The sequence below is a fragment of the Pholcus phalangioides genome, unplaced genomic scaffold (assembly GCF_987345545.1).
Source record: "Pholcus phalangioides strain wild (caught in Gottingen) unplaced genomic scaffold, Ppha-v1.0 ptg000014l_1, whole genome shotgun sequence".
In the NCBI taxonomy this organism is placed as follows: Eukaryota; Metazoa; Arthropoda; class Arachnida; order Araneae; family Pholcidae; genus Pholcus; species Pholcus phalangioides.
This window is the reverse complement of record NW_028301607.1, coordinates 4,415,743-4,437,586: the sequence shown is the minus strand read 5'-3', so window position 1 is coordinate 4,437,586 and position 21,844 is coordinate 4,415,743. Positions and strand designations below refer to the sequence as shown.

At 37.0% G+C, this 21,844-nt stretch overlaps 1 protein-coding gene across 1 annotated transcript; it reads left to right on the top strand.

Annotated features, from left to right (window-relative positions):
* The first annotated feature begins 357 nt into the window (after positions 1–357).
* On the top strand, positions 358–20,759 carry LOC149078000 (uncharacterized). Its single transcript, XM_089241558.1, has 11 exons — positions 358–532; positions 2,019–2,070; positions 5,187–5,271; positions 6,049–6,108; positions 7,903–7,958; positions 8,531–8,635; positions 11,248–11,461; positions 14,387–14,575; positions 15,950–16,159; positions 16,367–16,475; positions 17,773–20,759. The coding sequence occupies exons 1-11, from the start codon at positions 424–426 to the stop codon at positions 19,755–19,757; spliced, it is 3,174 nt and encodes a 1,057-aa protein (XP_089097684.1). The 5' UTR covers positions 358–423; the 3' UTR covers positions 19,758–20,759.
* The last annotated feature ends 1,085 nt before the right edge of the window (positions 20,760–21,844 follow it).

The following is a 21,844-nucleotide window of genomic DNA, read 5'->3' as shown; positions in this document are numbered from 1 at the left end:
GGGGTCCACTCAGCTCGGGGCCCAGTCAGGGCACTCTTAAAAGCATCATGGGGGCCCCCGAGCCCGGGTTTTTTTTTCTGAGGCCCTACCAGATAAATTCTAGAAATTTTCAACTAGCTCTCATTTCCGTGAGGCCCCCGGGCCGTGTCCGGGTGGACCCATACGTTAAGACGACACTGGGCCCAAGGGCAGCGTCCCGGTTGTCCCAGCCGGAGCTTATGGCCGTAGTTTCAGATCGAAGGTTCTGATATTTTAAGAATCCGCATCTGTTTGAAAAGGTCAGCACTTGTTAATAGATGACAGACACATACGATTGTGTGTGGATAAATGACCATCGCGTCGGGGAAGTACAAACAAAAACGTTATTGTTTGTTGACAAGATCCCAGCCAGACGATAATGCCAGCCAGAATATCTCTGTGATAATGAGCACGTTTATGGGATTGCTGTGGGAATATCCCTTCATATCCATCGACTGCTTCGACAGAAACAACTTTTCGTCGTCCGTTTACTTCTTGTCTCACTGCCATTCAGGTATTCACGCCTTTTTTTTTAAATTGTTTCTAGTGCATAATCTCATTTCCGGTATCTATTACGCACAGGGCAGCAACTAGATACTTTGTCACCCGGGGCAAGCCGGAATTTAGGCGCCCCTTGGCATGTAAAGGAAGCAGTTAAAGGATGAATTCGGCGCCGCTTTCTTTTTCAATTCCATCGATTCTTCTCACCCCTCCCCCCTCTTAACGAGGATCGCAACGGGGCGAGCACTCAGTTTGGTGCCCCCGTGCAGTGCAGAAGGAGCAGTTAAGGGGTGAATTCGGTTCCCCCCCCCTCCCTCTAGTCCAACGCCCGGGGCACCAGACCCTCCTGCCCCCCCCCCTAGTTGTGGCCCGGTTTACGTAGAGTAGATGGCTGTAAACAAATTAACGGTAACCCAAATTAACTACAAACAATTTAATTATAGGTCCGACGTAAATGCTCATCCCGCGGGGCCAAGTATGACCTCCGGTCTCAAGCCTAACTTCGTAAAAATGAACGAAGTGGCATATTTCCAGATATGCGGTATATTTAGAAAATTAATTGAGCATAGGCGTCGGAGCCAGGGGTGCTCGGCACCATAGGCGTACGTACGTAAGTTTCTCAGGGAGGTTTACATTTTTTCCGGCAAAATAACACTATAATCTCGGCTTGAGGGGGGAGGGGTCTCCCCCCTTTGCATACGCCAATGATCGCCACCCACGATAGTTTATGGCATGGGTCCGAGCACCCCTAGAATTTATTCACAAATCAAAGTTTTCTACGTAAAACTCAAGATGAGCACCCTCAATTTCAAAACACTTCTGATACATGGGCGGAGATAATACGGGTGCCAATGTCAAAGGTGGAGTCAACTGATCTAATGTATATATGAATTGACATCTTGCCCCCCCCCCCCCCAGCAATAACGATCATGCCCCCCAGACTTCCAAGTCTATCTCTGCCTATGTTCTGATGCCCCCATGGCTGCAACTCAGTGATGGTAACCTCGCCAAGCAAAATTTCCCTCAAAAATTTCCCTTTTGACTAAATTACCCCCACCTATAATATACACACACATTCCAACAACTATGCTGCCACCAATCAGTGGAAATATTTAGTAGTATTTATACTAGAAAGGCTTTGTTTTGCATTTATATATTTTTCTCAACAAAAATTCTTTTGTTTGATGAACTCTCAAAATTTCCCACAAACGCTAAGAAATTTCTCATGTCGACTAATTTTGGCTAATTTTTCCCACGAGTTACTGCTGCATCTAGACGCTTGGTCAGCCAGGGATTAAAATTTCCATGAGACTCAAAACTTGTATAAACGCCTAAAAATATGGAAAAACATTATACGGTACCAAAAATAAGTTTTTCATTGACATAATGATGAGTAATCAAAAGGCTGCCATGTCAAAATTTGTGATTAAATGTTTCTTTCTTAACAAATATTCAGTTTGTGATATAATGGCTAATGTCATTTTTTCTTTTTTTTGCAGATCATATGAAAGGACTTCATAGCTATGCATTCTTTGACAGCTTAAATGAAAGGTTTTTGTCCTTCAATTTGATTTTAAGTTTATGAATAAACATGTATTACATTGATTTTTTAGTCATATTTAAAATAAATAATCCGCCTGGCAGTCCAGTGGTTAGGGAGCTAGCTTCTGACTGTGCAGGTCTGGGTTCGGGCATGGATGTCTACTAACACACTAACAAATTCCCTGGACAGATTGTAAAGATCTCTTGGGAATACGGGGTGTTCACATTATTACTAAAAGTAGAAAAATACACTATATGAAAATGTTGATTGATTCTTATATAAATACCAGATTCCTCTACATTAGCCGCAGAATTTGAGGAACATTTGATTTTCAAATGTTTACATTTTGTCCAATAATTCATGAATATGCATTCCAGCGCACCAAGGCTGGACAAATATTTTGGACCCGACATGCCTTGGTCGTGTATTTTTTTAAAATCATATGCCTAGTTCTGGTATATAAAGTACTGATTCATGTATGCATTATCTTGAGTTACATGCTCAATGGGCATACACCTTACCCTTCAAGCAGTTTCTAAAATTTCACAGATCTTTATCATAATTGCCGAAGTGAAAAGCACTAAACCCTGCGCAAAATCGCAAAATGCTATATTTTATTTAAAGAAGATTTTTTCCCCCGATTATGTGCATCTGATTGTCCCCCTCCCCACCTCCAACTGCAAGAATAATTAAAAGAAATAATGGAGGAAGATATATACTCTAGCCGTTTTTATTATTAATACTGTATTTTACTATCAATCATGCCTACTTCCCCTATCTAACATAGATATCAGAGCTATTCACAACTACTCATATTTCTATACTGTCCTGAAGAAACGGAAATAAACAGTCTCTCTCCTTTGGTTATCAAACTTCGAGCAAAAGCTGACTCCGTCCAGTGGTAGTTGATCTGACAGGTTGCAGGGGAGGATGAAAAACATGTTTTGAGCGAAGCTTCCTTTACGGAGATAGCTAGGCTTGTGCCATTGCTGAAATAAGAGGGTTTTTTAAGGAGGCAAAAGATATCTCATAATTGCTGAAATACCAGGCGTTAAGTTAGACTAGATATCTTGTCAATGCTGCTGTAAGGGTTAACCCTTTGCAGCACAGACAATTTTTCAAAACCCATAGAAAACAAGGTAAACAGGTGGTCTCACTATGGGGAAACCGCACCAGAAAGGGTTAAGACAAAGATTATTATTATTTAAGATTAAGTTATTATTATATACTGGATTATACGCAAAGGCACACATGCATTTGCATATTTTGGCCTTTTTAGCATTAATGCATATAAGTGTATATTTTTGAAGGTTTATAAAAGGTCGATTACTTTTTTTTTTTAATTTTTCAAATTATTATTGCTAATAATATTTTCATAATATTGGTTTTCCACCAACAGGTGGGATTTAGTGAATTAGTAGAGAGATACAAGATATACGGAAAAACTGGCTAATTTTGTAGAGATACTGATTTTTGGAAAGTTTTTATCTCTGCTCCTACCATGACTCGAACCCGGGTCGCTCGAATGCCACTCGAGTGCTCTACCACCATCTAAGCTAGTGACAGATAAAATATTTAATCAGTGGAGGTTAACCTGTTTCATTGTGAAGCTATTTCTAGAGATAGCGTCAAAAGTGTTTTTTTTTAGAAATAACATTCAAAATTATTTTGTTACTGGCATTTAGTTTCTGAGCAGACTAACTAGAAATTAAAAATGTCTAGATAAGAAATGTGTAGAAGTTATAGGCATATGCATTTTAAGCATATGCATATATGGGAATATGTTCTTGTAAATAATGAATATGCATCAAGAAATAAAAAATTTGTATTTTGAAAATATATCTGCTTTTGTTGCACGGGGATTTTTTTACATATATGCAGTAAAACCTTGATAAGTCGTCACCTCAAGTTATCGAAAAATTATGACGGCTTAAGCGGAGTGACGTCAGTTTCAATTTGCAATGTTGTGAAAATTGTATTAATTTAAAGTAATATGAAATTTATTAAAGTATGAATCAAAATAACAATATTAATAAAATTTATAGATCGCAAAAGAATAAATACCTTTTTTATCTCTTATTACTTAAATTATTGTGGTAAAATATACACTTTGATTTATACTAGTAATTTTTAATTTAGACCAACAGAGCAACTGTTAGTCTAAAGCAATAAGTAGCTTTTCTTCATAACAGAACTCTCTATTGCACATTAATTTTACATAGACATTAAATTTCATTTTAGTATTTTAATTCTTCATCAGTAGTTAATGATACAACTACAAAGTGATCTTGAACACTTTTGACTTGGTGGAGGGGTCCTGGGCAGGGAAGACCTCAACTTTTGGGAAAGAATGTCAAATTTTTTTCAACAAAGATATTTTGTTTAAATTTCAAGCCCTAAATTAGTAGAGCCCATGCTTTCAATTATTATTTATTATCCGTGCCCGTTGCACTTTGACTTGATTAATTTGATTCTTCGATTTACATAATTTTTGATTTCCTTGCACTAATCTTTGACGTATCAATAAATTTTGGTTTTGCCGGAGATGCCCTGTGGGGGGGGGGGGCTGAAGTGCTTATGTTGTTTCTTGCGACAGAGCCTGGGTGTCTCGCGGTTTCTCCAGTTGAGCCCATTCAGAAATGAGCTCGCTTGAACAGTCCCCAGCATTCCAAAAACCTTAGTCTGCAAATGAACTTCCCCAGTGTAACTTTCGTTACTTAAACTGTTTCGTTTGGGTATATAGGATTTTATGGTGGCTTTTAAGCATTCATAGTGACTAGTTAACCAAAATTAGCGAGGAGTAAACGAAGGTTTAATAAAATTGTTGTATATGAGAGGTAGAAGGGCCTGAAAAAAAGTGACGACTTAACCGGAGTGACAACTTATTAGGGTGACGACTTAACGAGGTTTTACTGTATTTTCTCATTTTTGTTATATATTTCGTAACTTTTTAGTGTATATTTTTTTTTAAGGGCGTATTTGGTATTTTTAAGTGTTAAGCATTTTATTTTGACATTTTTAATTGCATAGGCTATTTTGTCACTTTTTATTGCATGTAATCCAGGCTCTAGTTATTATATAATATTAATTTTGCCAATATACATTTGTCAATTCTTCCTTTTAGGCCGGACATTAAGATATATTTGTCACATGTTTCAAAGATTCTTCTTGAAAATGATGATAGGTACAGGCATTTAACTGAATATTTGGTAAGTCTATGAAAATTTGTGATTAATATACCAAATTTCTTAATTTTTAGAAGTGATAATCCTTTGCTTGAAAAAATTGTGATAAAGAAGATACCAAGGTAAGTATTAAGGAAAAACCGCAAATTTACTAATCCATTTTGATCTGAATCATTCAGATTGGACAAATTCTGAATACTGTTGAATCAAGTTTTAATGAATATAGTTACAGCAAAAATCCTGTTCTAGTACACTTTTCGGATCCCCCAGATAAGTTTACATAGGAACAATGCAAAAACCTGGGATGCCTTTGTAACGAAATTTTGTTATAATGAAGTGATTTCTCCAGTCTCTTGGAATTCATTATAACTCCGATTCGATTGTATCAAATGAAAAACAGACTTAGATTGCAGTTATAAGTCGTTAGCTGTTAGGGACTGCAAACGTAAAAAAAATTTAATTAAAATATGCCGCGAGAATCCACTACATTACATATTTAAAACTTAACAATGTTCTGCATTTCTGTCTTGTGTTATGCATGTTATATTTTACGGGAGGGTCTATCTTTCCAACTCAGAAGAGACAAATCAGCAGGTGTTTGTAAATGATTTGATGCACTGACATCAGATATGTCATCGTGAGTTACCCATTCTCGATGCCCATCTAATATGTGAAGAATCATTGGTTAATAAGAAAAAAAATTTATTTCCTCTTAGAAATATATGGATCAATATTTTCTAAATGGCTCTTGTAAGTTACCCTTTGAGAAATGTGATTTTTCTAAAATTTGAATTGTTTTAGGTTAGTTTGCCAATAGAAAAGGCTTCTGTGATAAGCACAAAAGATGACACTACAGAAAGAGTAAGTGCTTTCTTCTCTTTTATAATCGCTACTAGTATGATTTGGAACTCGTGCTAATAACTTCGAAAGGCAGTAGTGAAAGAAATGCTGGATTTCTGGAGAAGGGTTGGGAGAATAAAGCAAATATTTCCTACCCCTGTTTATTCCAAAAAATAGGGACGTTTGTTCTTGTGATTTTAATTATCTGTCACCTATCCAATGAGTTAGTGTTAAGAGAGAGGTGTGTGATGTTGCTCTCCACTATTCATGACAAATTCCTAGATATGAGATGTTTGCATTATCTAGAAATATGGGTGGATCTTTGGCTTACCAGCATAATTGGTTCTGTGAACACATAATTATAATTCAAAACACTCTTATATTTAGTCGAACTTTCCCATAAGACTAGTGAAAACTCATATGATTTGTTCCACAATCATTCTTCTTAAGGCCAGCCATAATTCTTTTTAAAATTAGGTGCATGTTGGTTTATTTTAAATTACTGTATTTTTATTTATTTCGTATTGAAGGCTCAAGTATTTCTGGAATGGTATAGAAGAGCAAGGGTTTCACTCTGAAATTCTGTAGTTCTGTTTGCATTTACACCCAACAAGTGACTGAGACAATCTTTCATGGACTTGTGCTATCAATGCCGCCCCATAGTCAGTGATATCTTAATGAATGGAGCCTAAATCAAGCACAGGCTCTCAAACTATTGAAGGGTTTCATTATTAAGTATAATGCATAGGCCTGTTTTTCGATTTGGTTTTTCTTTAAAATAAAAGGAGGAGCCCAAAAAATGCTTATGCCTGGCCCCCTTCAACTTGCTAAGAGAGCCTTGCCTGCAGTGAGAGAAAGTGAACCATCAGTTTTTTAGTTGTGATCACATGATGCTCGACAGACAAGGCAAATATATACAAAGCCTCAAATAGACTAGTGCTCATCTAGAAGGCTTTGGTATACGTACTATTCGTATTGCAAAAAATATCTCCTGTATCCATCCAAAATCTGTTTAGTCTCATTGTACAATTGGCAATTTTTCTTCAATTTGACACCATTTTTTTTGGTTAATAAAAAAATGGCAACACCTTGCAATCATTCCAATACATCTTTTTTTTTTTTTTTTTTAATTTATTCTCCTCTTGCTCTTTTCTGATTCTTTTTTGGCTCTTTTCTGAATTTCTACTCATTATGGTAGACTCTTGCTAATCTGGCACATAACAGACCAGGGTGTGCCAGATTATCAAACTCGCTGGATTACTGGAAGTCAATTGAAGAAAGATCATTTCAGTAATATAAACTTCTGTGCACAGAGATATAATGGCATGTTTTCCTCTTCTATGCTCAAAGGAAACCTGCCTAAAAAATGCCAGATTATTGGATGAGCCAGATTAGCGACACAGCTGGAATATTGAGAGTCTGTTGTATTTGCATGTTTTTTCTGAATTTTCACCCTCTTTTTCTTGAATTTCTATCCACTTCTTTACCCTGTTTTTAATTCCTTCCATCCCTCTTTGTTTTTCATTTCTTCTCCTTCCTTTTCTGAATTCCTGAATCCCCCCCCCTTTCCCGCTGTTTTTGGTTTCTAGCATCCCTTGGTAGAGCTTACACTGAAACAAATTGTTAAAAAAATTATATTCTCCCTTAACTGAAGCAGACTGTGTTCATAATGGAAAGCTTAAACACTTCATCACACACTTTAGGAATATTAAACTGACACGAGATGAAAACATCTTTTACTTGATGCACTATTTTGTCTAAAAAATATTGTTTTCTAATTTCATTTGCAATAACAGCATGTCGTTGTTATTTAAGGACATACAAGTTGTTGTGACTCTTTTGCCATCAGGTCATTGCCCAGGATCAGTCATGTAAGTTTCAGAATTATGATCGTTTGTTATTACAGTGATTAAAAAATTATGTGTGCAAACCTCTATCATATACCAAATCATGCAAGTTTGGCTTCACTATTTCTTGTATTTCAGATTATCCTTCAGCTTCATTAAGAATTATTACTTATTTGTAGCATTCTTATTGCTATTTTGTTGTGAAAAATTATTGAAATATTTTAAGATGATGTTGGTAATTGTTGTTTTTATAGCTGCACTTCGCACACACATTTTGATTGTTCTGACTTCCATCTTGTTTTTGCATCCTGTGCTCCAACGTTTTCATTTAAACCCAGTGTTTCAATAGAAAAAAAATGAGATTTTTTTATGGAAAAAAGGTTTTCTTGTGAATTAAGGGGGGTTAGCTGGAAAAAACTATTTTTCTAGGAATTTTTGAGTTATATACACCCTACCATATGCAAAAAAAGCCTAATTGATAAATAAAACATTTTTATTATCAATTAGGCCTAAAATCTATCAATAGGCCTAATAGATGGGCATAAATAAAACATTTTTATTTATAATTATGATTAAATTGCATTTGTGTATTTCAGGTTTCTTTTTGAAGGTGATAATGGACGAGTTCTTTACACAGGGGATTTTAGAATTGAAAATGGCGATATAAGACGATTCGTGCCCTTACATTACGAAGACGGCAGGTTTGTATTTAGAATTATGCATGATCACAGCCAGCTTTTGGGTTAGTTCTCTGTGCTGAATGCAGATTTTTCTCCCTCTATCCCCCTTTACAACATCTCTGCTATCCAATTTTGGCACCCTTGAAATTGGCACCACAATCTGAGATCCAGATTTTATTAGCTTACAGACTGAATTTAGCATACTATACCATGAATGAAAATGCATACATTAGTATGTGTGCATTCATGATGAGACACGTCTATGTTATGTCATTATCTGCAATGTTATTTTTTTAATTGTTCTTGATCTACCAAAAATCTCAGTGAGGAAAATAAGAATACTAAGGTTAATCACACAAATATTTTGATATAAAAAAGGGGAAATTGCCACTTCCCCTCTCTAGAAAGTGATTTGACGAGGGGCCAAGGCAGATTATCATTCTTGCTTTATAACATTATGCACGCCCTCTAGCCCCTTTCACATGTGCAAGATTGGGGGTCGCTTTGGTGATAATTACCGGCACGGCAACTTTTTCCCTTCATAGGAAAAAAAGGTGGGAGAGAAGCTCATCAAAAAAAGCACATCTTTCTTGGGGTGGATTGGTGGTCGACACTGACCTTCTCTCCTATAATCCTTTGCACCGCGAAAACTACTGTAAGCTCCTTCGTCAGCCATCTTGAATCAACCACTTCCGTTCAACCCATGTAACTAGTGACGACTTCCGGAAAGAAGAGGGGGATTACCGGCATAAACTAAACCTCATGTGAATGGTTTGTAGTGAAAATCCCTGTTACTCTGAACTTCCGGGGATGTTTTATTGCACATGTGAACTGGGCTTCTGTGATTCAACCCAGTTTTCAAAGAGCCTGTATCTGCTTTATGCACATAAACTGAACAGCCAAAAAAACTGGTACAGGCATGCGTATGCAAATAAAGAGATATGGAACCAATCAGAGTACAGCACTGTGGTCGGCAACGCCTATATAACACAACAAGTGTCTGGCATAGTTGTTAGATCAGTTACTGCTGCTACAATGGCAGGTTATCGAGATTTAAGTGAGTTTGAACGTGGTGTTATAGTCTGCACACAAGAGATGGGACATAGCATCTCCGAGGAAGCGATGAAATTTGGATTTTCACGTACCACCATTTCACGAGTGTACCGTGAATATCGGGAATGTGGTAAAAAATTAAAAGCTTTACGCCTTGCCTGGGCCCGACAACACCGACATTAGACTGTTGAGGACTGGAAACACGTTGCCTGGTCTGACGAGTCTCGGTTGGGTTCCAATTGCTTTGAGCTGATGGATGTGTACGGGTATGGAGACAACCTCATGAATCCATGTATCCTACATGTCAACAGGGGACTGTTCAAGCTGGTGGAGGCTCTGTGATGGTATGGGACGTGTACAGTTGGCGTGATATGGGACCCCTGATACGTCTAGATAAGACTCTGACAGGTGACAGGTATGTAAGCATCCTGTTTGATCACCTGCACCCATTCATGTCCATTGTGCATTCCGACGGACTTGGACAATTTCAGCAGGACAATGTGACACCCCACACATCCAGAATTGCTACAAAGTGGCTCCAGGAACACTCTTCTGACTTTAGACACTTCCGCTATACACCTAAATCCCCAGACATGAATATTATTGAACATATCTGGGATGCCTTTCAACGTGCTGTTCGGAAGAGATCTCCACCCCCTCTTACTCCTACGGATTTATGGACAGCCCTGCAGGATTCATGGTGTCAATTACCTCCAGCACTACTTCAGACATTAGTCGAGTCCATGCCATGTTGTGTTGCGGCACTTCTGCGGGCTCGCGGGGGCCCTACGCGATATTAGGCAGGTGAACCAGTTTTTTTGGCTCTTCAGTGTATATGCATTGTACATGTTGGACAATGCTCACTTACGTGATAATGAAAATTTTATTATTTTGGCCACCTTTCAGTTTTAAAAAAATGCTTCAGTCTGCTAACCATATTGTTACAGAATATATGTAAATGCTGAAAAAATACCAGAATAAATGTATAAACACATTCAACAAAAATTCAAAAACTTATGATGGGAATAATTTCAGAATTACAATAAAAAATCAAATGGTAATAGGTCTTCAATAATTTAAGGAACCCCCCCCCCCCCCCCATATAATGCAAGGTTGCAGACACCTATTTCTACTAGCAAAACTTGTTCCTCTACGTCAGTGATTCCCAACATGGGCTATAACATCCAGGGTGGGTGGGTGATGGAATGTTCTGGGGGGGGGGGGGCAGTAGAAGCTACGAGTATAACATAGGATGCTATGGGTTAGATTGCGTTGGGGGCGATGGGAGAAAAAAATTTCTGAAGAAGTGGATGATGGGACAAAAAGGTTGGGAAACTATGTTCTACATCATAAATTATTATGACAAGCTCTAAGGAAGTATCAAACTCATAGTGCTATTAAACATCCTCTGGTATAATAAATACCTTATTAACCTGAGCTACAGTGTCCCACCAACTTATATACAAGCTTTTCCATTGATTTCAACACATTCAAAAATGTTCTTAATTTGAATTTTGTAAAGAAATTGTATTGAATTTTGTCATGCATGTAAAAGTATTTTGTTGCTGTATTGATTCTAGGTTGAAAGACATAGACAAGATGTACCTTGATGCCACTTTCTGTGAAGAGAAATCCTACAGCTTACCATCGAGACAGCAGTGTCTGGACGAGGTAGTTAACCTGGTGAAACCTTGGATTCATCAAGGCAAAAACCATTTGATTTACCTTCAATGCCCTGCTCAGTACGGATATGAATATGTCTTCATCTCTTTACATGAAATCCTAGGAATGAAGGTGAATATGCAGTTGTGTCCTCCTTTTATTAATAATACATGTTCTATTGTTCACAATTTTTATTGATGAACTAATTTCCTAATTTTTTTAATGTTGAAAATACAGACATTCATTTGGAAAATGGCGAGGAAATATTTTTTGAGTATAAGTATCAGGTTTCTTGGCATAGTAATTTGTCAAAGCAATGGGAAGTAAATAAATATGGGCTATGTTCATATGAGGAAATAACAAGGAAATAGACATTTTTCTGTATATTATGCTGAGGTAAACTCGCAAAAAAGTCACCTAGCCTTCACTGGGAATCGACCCAGGTCCTCTTGCAAACTGGACAGGTGTGCTGGAGGAACTGGGTTTGATTCCCGGCAGAGATCAGATGACCTTTCTTTCCAGCTTTACTTCGACATAATATCCAGAAAAGGCCTATTTCCTTGCTGTATTGGGGCTGAAAAAAAAAAGTAACAAGCTTGAGTACCCTATCTCATGCACTCTAGCTGCTGGATAGCAAAGAAAATGAAGCAAAAGAGTAATGTCAAAATAATACTGTTATTACTAGGGCTAGGATTTTTATGACCTAAAAACTGCAGAATATGCTCCATAAAAAATTCATTTATGCCTTTAAAAAAAACTAAAAATATGCAGTAAAAGCATAAAAATATGCTTTTATAAATAGGTTGGCCATATTTCCTTGAGAAAAATACAGAAAATTGCCAATCATTGTATAAAATTATGCCAAAGTTGCACAAATAAAATTGACAATAGTCGCTAATATCGCCAAAAAATCACTAATCGTTGCGGAAAAGCTATGTAGAAGGTAAGTGAAATTGGCAATTGCGGAAAATGAAACTTAGGAAGAGAGAGAGAGTTTGGGGGGGGGGGGACGCTCTTCATTGTCATGCTGAAATATGAAAAATTATGCATGAAATTCTGAAGATCATGAAAATATTGCTTAAAATCACTGAAAATAATGAAAAATACTCTATCTTTTAAAAATAAGGAACTACGTAAAATGCATAAAAAATATGCAAGGTCATAGAAATTCTAGCCCTAGGTATTACCAACTTGTATTTTTCCAGCAATGGTTAGTCTTCTTTTCAGATATTGTTTTCAAGCAGCATTCATCCATTCCATACTGAATAGAATGAGGCTTTTCCAAGGAAGCAAACCTTTGTCAATCAGACCAAGAGATCCAATCTCGATACTTCCTAGTGAATTGAAGTCATTTGTACAGAAGCAACTTCATTGCCATGGTGCAGTGGCTATCCATCTGCTTTGGAGCAACATGCATAGCAGGGTTTCTATATGGAAACCCTGCCTTATTAAACATTTTAAACAAAAGCCTAGTAAATTCTGGATCATTTGGACAGTGGATTGCTCAACTGTAATCTGTTAGTCTGCTCTCATGCACCTATTCACATCAGTGTTACTTTGTGCTATGCTGCCTTTACTTAGTTAATTGCTGTGGTGTCATTTGTGTGGTTGTGATTCACTTAAACGACACCAGAAATCCCAGATATTTTACTAACTGCCTTATGGTGCATGTACCACCAGATTGTGGCACTTGGCTGGAAAGCCAACCAACCATCTTTTTTTTTAAATCGAGGACGTTAATGACTGATACTTTATTCCCCTGCATTAACTGGCATACTGTGAAACTCAAGTGACACCAGCTTTTTGAATGTTGAGGTCTGGTCCATTCCCGGGATGCCAGGAAGAGCAAGGTTTAATAAAGATCACAATATGCATTAAGCCAATTCAATAAATTTTTAGAATTAAGATATTTACAAATTTTCCAGAATCTGTGGTTCAAATTTCCTGGCATGCCAGTAAATATTGGTATTCTTTTCATGCTAGTCTTCCCTGTTTCCAGGCATGCCAGCTGATACGGGGAAATATGGTATTACTTGGATATTTTCAGTCCTGCTGTAGTTGATCGGAATCTAAATGCATTTTTGAATGCTTCCAGATTTGATTCTGTGCCCATCGCGAATAGATGATTAACTTTGTAAGCTGCTGTATTGCTTACTGAGGATTTGTGATATGGGGAAAAAAGGAGGAAGATGATTCTTCTCTGTTGATATAGAGACGTATATTTCTGACCATTTGTGCAGTTAGGAATTATATTTTTTCACTTTTATTCAGGAGTTTTTCACTTTTATTCACCTACAGGGCCGTCATTTCAACTTTTTCCGGGGGGGGGGGGGGCAAAGAGCATGTACTAAAGGTACGCATATATATATATATTTATATATAATTTGTAGTGTATTTTCAAAACCCGGGGAGAGGGGGTTCACCTATTAAGCAGGCCCCCAAACAGTGGGGGCCTGCTGCAACCTCGCCTGTCACACACTCCCCTAAGGTCCGCTCTGCATAGTGTAAAATAAAAAAAGATGTTCAGTTTTTCATCTTTCTTTAAAATCTCCTTCATCCAATCGTGAAGTTGTTTATCTCAGCCTTCTCTTATTTTATTTATATTTTTTATAGGGTTTCTTAGTACTTTATGAAAATTACTTTAAAATTTTTGACAGTTCTTTGAATGAATTAAATATGTTTCCATATAGAAACCTATGGAAAAGAGCATATTTCAACTTACATAGATTTAGACAAATGAATGTGATTCCAGAATGAATTACCTTCCTTAGCCAAGTGTATCACTGTATTGGTATAGATATCACTGTACCACTAAGTTGTATGACATCACTATTGATGTTCACCATGATGATACATTCCATTGATGTTTTACTAGATCGATTTTCCCTGTAAATTCTCATACAGATTTTTTGTATCATGTAAATGTTTTAATCCACATAATGTAATGTTAGTATAACATAGAAAATTATTGAAACTCAGTTTTAATTCCTATGTTTTTTGCAATTGTATAAAGTTGACTTTATGATTGATTATGCTGCAATTTTCCCCCCCTTCCAGGTTCATGTTGGAAATAAGAAGTTCAAAAAATATAAGCTCATTCCTGAAATAGAGAAAGCCGTCACATGCCAATCACAAGACACTCAGATACATTCCTGTGAATATATGTCACCTGGAAACGCCATCGCAAAAATGTTTCATAACAATGGTACAACCGACTGTGGCTACGTGTCTGAGAATGGTGCTCCAGTTAGTATATTTTTACATAATTGGAAATTTCTGAATTTCACTATTTTCTTTGAAAATGATATGAGACTTCCTCATAAATAAATCAAATCGTGTGTACTGTGGTTCTGCAATTTTATCACATATGTACCTACTACTTTCATGGCAATAATGGTTGCATAACTTGAGTAGATTGATTGATTGATGACCGCTCACGTCCAAGTTGTTGTGCAAGACAACTTCCTCTCTTCACTTCCTAGGAGGCTGGGTCGTGTCGGTAACTTGAGTAGAGTAAACCTGATAACTTTCTAACCACAAAGATCAAGTACTCATTAATATCCTTGGCTAAGCAGGATGCCCTTGACAGAGTTATCTAATGCCCCTGGAAGTCAGCCATGATGCACAGTTTGAAACCACAACCATAGTAAAGTGGATACCGTAACAAATGAATGCAATATAACCATATTATATATAATAACCCTTAATATACCATACTAAGTAGAGATAACCTTACCTTTGTGAATTTTCCCATGGTACCATTTTTGTTGTAATGAAAATTAATCAAATTATGCCACATATACTTGTGGCATAATTTGATTGTGTTTGATTGTGGCACTATCACCATATACAAAGGAAATTCTGGGATTCGCCATCATGGGTGAAAATGTTAATTAATCTGATTTATGGTGGACTTTCAGGGTAAAGACAAATTGGATTGAATTATGCATAGTAATGTTAACTGGCTCTTTGGACATGTAAATGATACTTGCCAGTATGCTATTGTTTGCTCAACACAGAAAAATGAAAAGTCTTTATTTATGCAGATTATTAATTTAAGATGTTTCTGCTGCTGTGTTATCAATTGGAAGATAAGTTTCTTGGGGGGGGGGGGAGTGAATGGTCTCATTTTCCTCAATGTTCCATTACACCAGTGCTTGGCATCATCAGGAAAGTTCTAAATTGCGTAACGTGACACTAAATTTGAAGATTTGTTTCAAGGCAAGTCCAAGCCTTTTCAACAGCTTACCAATCAATGACCACATGTACATATCCTTTTTCAGCCTGTCAGGTGCTGCTTATCCTGATCAGTCATAGTGAATATTAAACTGATATAGAAACCATGAGAGGTAGCTTTACATATGGAAGGATGCAATTGCACTAGAAGCTCCGAGTAATCCAGTTAGTTTTCTTGCTGATTTTGGTGATGGCCACGGAATCTAACACTGCTAGTGTTGGGAAAACATTGAGAAAAATGGTCACACTATGGCAGCCTTTTTGCCCCTAAAACTTTTCTTCCAACTTGGTATATTAGTCACATCAATTATATTATGGGTAATATTTGAAGAAAAAAATTATTATTTGATACTTGTTTGATACTTGTGCCTTGTAAAATTACAGATTCATGTTAGATGCATCAAATTAAGTGCCATGTTTTATGCTCTCAACCTGAAAATAAAGAAAATCAGTTACTATGATTGGCGAAATAAGTTATATAGAGCTTGTTACTCAACTCATTCATCATTCGAAGAAATATATGGCATGGTGAATTATCTGAAGCCCAAGGACATACACTTCATTGCTATACCTTCATCTAAAACTGGCGAGCAAGTATGTTCAACAATTCTTGCACATTCCTTTTGGCTTTTGATTGCACACTTCAGAACAATTATTTTTAATGTTAAAAATTCCATGTGTTGGCATGTTAGCTGTGAAATTAGTGGTCAGATTTACATCTGCTAAGTTACATTTTTTTTGCATTGCATTCATGTCAGAAGAATGAGAAAAAAAATTTGTTGATTTGATTTTTGTGTTTAGGTTTTGCAACTTCTATCCTCATGCCTACATAAGGAAGATTCAGAGAGTGAAGATTACATTATGCCTTCTCTTGGAGAGTTAAATTTATGTTGCACTGGCCAAAGCTCTAGTATGTTATGTTTATTTTTAATAGCAAATTTCTTTATCTCCATCTTGTCGGATAGTTTCTGTAAGAATGAATCCACTGTTACTCATACTCTTTACATATGCATCATGTATCAAACAAATATTAACTACATAGAGATAGATGGCTTTTTCTCAGCCCAATATATCAAGGAAACATATTTTCTGGATTTTATGCTGAGGTGAACTCGTAAGAAAAAGTAATCTGGTCTTCGCCAGGACTCAAATCCAGGCCCTCTTACATTCCAGCGCTTGCTACCATCTACACCACTGGAGACATGACCCTTATTTCAAGCATTGTGGTGTGAGGTGCTGAAGTAGAGGCATTAGTAGCCTTTCTCAACTTCACCAAATAGCCTCCAGGTACATTCTCACCTAGCTGAAAAACTGGTTGTGCTGTCTACTGTTTCAATTAGAGTTTATAATAACTGCATTATTATCCAAGTTAAATTTATTTCAAGCCAAAAATAAAATGTCAGTAGATGCTCAGGATTAGTCCAATTCCAGGAACACCATTACCAGACGCAGAGCTGGTAGAGAAAATGATCTGCATGTCTCCTTTGAGTTGCGAATAATTCTAGTTTATTATTTTTTAAATATTGCCATGTATTTGGGACTCCTTCAAGTGCGGGGCCCTGTGTAGTCACATCTGTCAAATGCTCCTGAGGGCCACTCTTGTCCATTTAACCGAATACTAAATATGTATGTTCCATAAATAGCCGTGATTGTTTGCAGTACAAAAAATAAAATAAAATAAACATGGGCCCTAATTTGCCTTGTGTGAGTCATGACCCCTTGGGACAGTCATTGGTCAGTTACAACACAGTCTATTGCCTGAGCGAGACATTATGTAAAGCATGTGGAGAGAAACAAAAATTTCAAGTTTTCCTCTGATTTTCTAACACAGGGTGCATTTATCTAAAACAAAATCATTCTCACCTAATGCCCTCTGGTCAAAGCAAAATTAATGTATGACAACACCAATCTTGATTTTATGTAGCTATAGCAAACTTCCAATTATGATCATTATGTTGTCATTTTTTTGTGGTTGTGACTAGCAGTTATTTTTTATTTTATGTGAAAGGATCCCATATTTTCTTATGAGATTGGATGTAGCAAACTAAATATTTGGTGCCCTGAAATGTGTTATAGCAGAGTTTGATTGTATTTAATGTGCATTTAGGCCAGAAATTTTTTTCCTGATGCATATACATTGGACTTCTTCTATGATATGTGTGTAACATACTAAAAGTTATAAGGTTTTTTTCTTTCAATTTCTTTAGATGCAACGCAAAGCATTGACAGTTTGAATTTTGATTATGAGGTTCATATCTCTTTATCTCAATTTGCGGAAAAATCAACGTGCAATAATCTGCTTGAATCATCAAGAGTTTATAAAGTCAATGACAACCAGCTTACGAATCGCTCCATACCCACCACTTGTTGTCCTAGCAGTGCATTCGATAAGATGCTTGATAATAGAACAAAAACGGAAGTCATTGTTGAGAATAGTGAAGTTTCAGTTGCAGAAAAAATTCCAAAGCGATCTGACAATTCAGCTGCTCAGAAAATTCAAGATGAATGCACAGAGAAGGATTCTGTTGCTGATGTTGAGAAAAGAAAAGAGACAACTAGTGAAGATGATGAGGCATCTTCAGTAACATGTGTTGGTGGCAGTAGTAGTGAACTCGACTTATCATTTGATGAAGTTTCAGATTCCCCAACTAGAAAACTAGATTCTTCAAATTCAAATACAACTATGTCTAATACCAAAACTAATGTCAAGCAGCCTTTAAAATGGGAATCATTGCCTCTTTCTCCTATTCCGTCCAACTCTGATGAAAGTAGCAATGATGAAAGCAGCAAAACCGTAGTTTCTGAAGACATTGAAAACAGACCAAACACAAGTGCTAACTCTTTGGAATGGGAGTCTTTTATGCCTTCCCCTGTTGCATCTGCAGGTAGTGATGAGGAAATAATTTTCCTTGAAGAAGTTGCAGCAGGTACATTAAAATCCATGGAATCTTATAAATCTATTTCTCAAAATGATCAGCATTCTGAATTGAAATCTGCCATAATAAATGATGAGCTGAACTCTGGAAGTGTTATCAAATCATCAGCCATGGTGTCCAATTTAAACGAAGATCATGTTTCTGAACTTATTTCAGAAAAAATAGGAACGTTGAAAGAGTGCAATGAAAGCCTTTCAGAAATTCTCTCGGATGCGGTTAACAAAGTAAATACCAAAGAAGTGAAGGATTTTACTTTGGATGAAATATTTTTTGGCTCAGTAGGAAACAGCGATCCTACCCTATTAGCTACAAGTGATAATTGTGCAGATGAAGATAAGGTCAGTACTAATAGCAGTGATGAAAGCAAGCATGATTCATTTATACTACCGGAAACGGCAGAAGTTTCTGAGAAGCATCAAGATGAAGGCGGAAGTTCAGAAGCCTCGCTTACCCTTTCTGAAATTCTGTTCGGTGATTTCAAATCTCTGGCAAAGGATAGCACTTATCCGAATGTGATAGTTCAGCACCAGCTAAACCTTGCAACTGATGCCATTAGTTCATCATTGAGCTTGACCACAAATAGCAGTGATGAAGTTCCTGAAGTTGAAAAATCAGTTCCTGAAGAAAATTTGAACAATCAAAGGTCATTGCACAGCCCTATAAGTTCTTCGCTAAGTTTAAGCACTGGTAATAGTGATGATAGTGCTAGAAAACTGGAAATGAATACATCTGAACCACAGGGTACTGAAATATGTAGCTTGCATCAAAAAGTTACTGAAACAGATTTAAAGACAGCACACGATCAAGAAGGTGATAATAATCGATCCAACAGCTCTTCTTTATTTATGGGAAATGACTTGGAACTAATTGACAGCTGTGCCAATTCCATTACCAGAAACTTTTCAAACAGAGTTCAGAGCGACAGAAATTCCCCCAAGTATTTTATATCTAGTGATAATGATAATTTTGGTTTCCCTGAATGCTCGAATACAACTAGTCATGTTTCTTCATGTGTCACTGACAGTCCAGACAGCGATGTGATATTGTGTGATATTGTAACTGCTGAGAGCCAAAAGGACATAATGTATATAGACATCAGCTCTAGTCCAGATGATGAACTGGCAGTTAGTCATCAGAGTAACCATAATGCAAGTGTATATAGTTCGAACTCAGTGACGTCTAAAAGGACAAGGTTTGAGCAAAGGCCTGTCTATAAAAGGCTTTGTCCATCTGCATCTTCAGCATTTGCAGATTGATTTGTTAATGCTTATTTATTTGTTATGAATCTTGCAACTGATCTCAATCAATTTGACATTGTATATTTATTACATCAATTGCGTTTTAAATCTACACTTATTTTTTTAATCTATGCAAAGTAGAATCACATTGTACCACTCTCTTGTATAGAGCAAAATCAAATACATCATATCAGAATCATGTATTTTTTTATATATCGTAATTTTATTTGAAATACCGTTTTTACAATGAATTGAATAGTAGTTTGACCCCTAATTCAGTGAGGGTTTTCGTGGGAGGAAGCATGGAATTGAATGCAGTGCAGGCTCAATGCCATTAACCCTTAGGGGCCCCTTATTTTAGCTGACAGCAACAGCTTACATATTTACTTGCTTTCACAAATCATGGTACCAGATCTCGTTATGTAGGACGCACTATTGATATCAGGCTCAGGACCATGCCCGGGTAAGCTCCATGTGTTTTGAGTTCCCGGCTTTGGCTCTATGCAGGGGCATTTTAGCTGCATCAGTAGTTATTCCTACAACCTGGTTGGAAGTACCTGTATACAAACATTAGCATGCTTATTCTGGAAAAAATAGTATCATATATCATTATCGTAGGGTCCTCCACTTTAATGTCATTTAAATCATCCTCCTATGCCTTGGAAAATTCATTCTTTTGTTCTCTTCTGGTTTCCAGAATTATTTTTCCTGAGGGAATATATATTTATCTTCATTGATATGAGTGCTTTTGTATGTTTTTTTCCACACGTTTACACTCTTTGATCAATCGCTGTCAAAATTCCCACATTACAAGAATCCAAGTTGCCTCTAAGTAGGGCAGATACTATTCTAACTATAGCATAGCTTGCCTCAAGGTAATATATGCAGAAGACAAGGTTCTTTGCCCAAAGAAACCTCTCCATACTCTAGGCCATAGTTTCCCATACTTTTCATTTCATCGCCCCTCTTCTTCAGAAATTTTTTTCTCTCATCGCCCCCCAACTTAAGTGAACACATAGGATCCTATGTTAAATCCATAGATTCTATCGCCCCCTGGACCATTCGATCTCCCACTTGGGGATGTATTGCCTACTTTTGGGAACACTGCTTTAGGCAAAGTCCCATTACAAGTAAAAGGAGACAGGTTTTACTTGTGTTGTTTTATATATATATTTTTTTTGTTTATTTGTTAAATATTTGTTTTTTTTTCTGATTTTTTTTAGCCATTCTGTATCACTTGGGGGGGGGGGAACTATTGTGGTCGCTGGTTTTTTGTCAATGTAGTAGCTCCATCTATTGTAAAAATTGAGATAAGTGACATCATCTAGGGTGAGCGTGTAGGTCTACTTTTTCAGTTTTTGAATCTGGTAACCCTAACCAAGGCTCTGGGCTCTGTCCTGGTGGGTGCATGTATTGTAATGGACCTAGCTCTATGAGCAATTCTGTTAGTCTGAAAGTGGTCACACTTTCCCCCCTCCATATTTCACTTGAAGCTTCATTTCTGTACAACTGTTTTTTCCCACTGCACTTTACGGCCTCTTAGCAGCCTGGCATAGCTCCCTTTCAAGTTGATTTTCACTTGTGTTCTTCCTTGGAGCATTTCAGGATCACAAGTGGGCCATATGGACCTGAGGTTGAGAAACATTGCCTTAAAAACATAATTCAATTGCATATTGGTTGTTTATTTGCACTTGAGAAGTCTTTTCACCTTCATTCACATCAATAGGAGGATCTTGAATTTCTGTGACAGTTTTCCCCAACACTGTTGTGGGGGGGGGGGGGGGTATTATCACTGAGGGAAATTGACAGCGGTTAAACCAGGACCGTCATTCCAACTTTTTCCGGGGGGCGGGGGCCAAGAGCATGTACTAAAGGTACGTATATATATATTTGTATATATATATATACCATTTGCAGTGTATTTTCAAAAGCCGGGAGGGGGGCAACAGCCCTCCTGCCCCCCCCCCAAATGACGGGCCTGCGTTAAACAGTTAAGTCAGGTAATCAACGTTCTACTGTATACAGGTTATCCTGTTAGTTCTCAGCCTTTATCTCATCAACTGTTTGTCACAGAGGTATTATTCTAATTTTAAAAAAATGCTCAA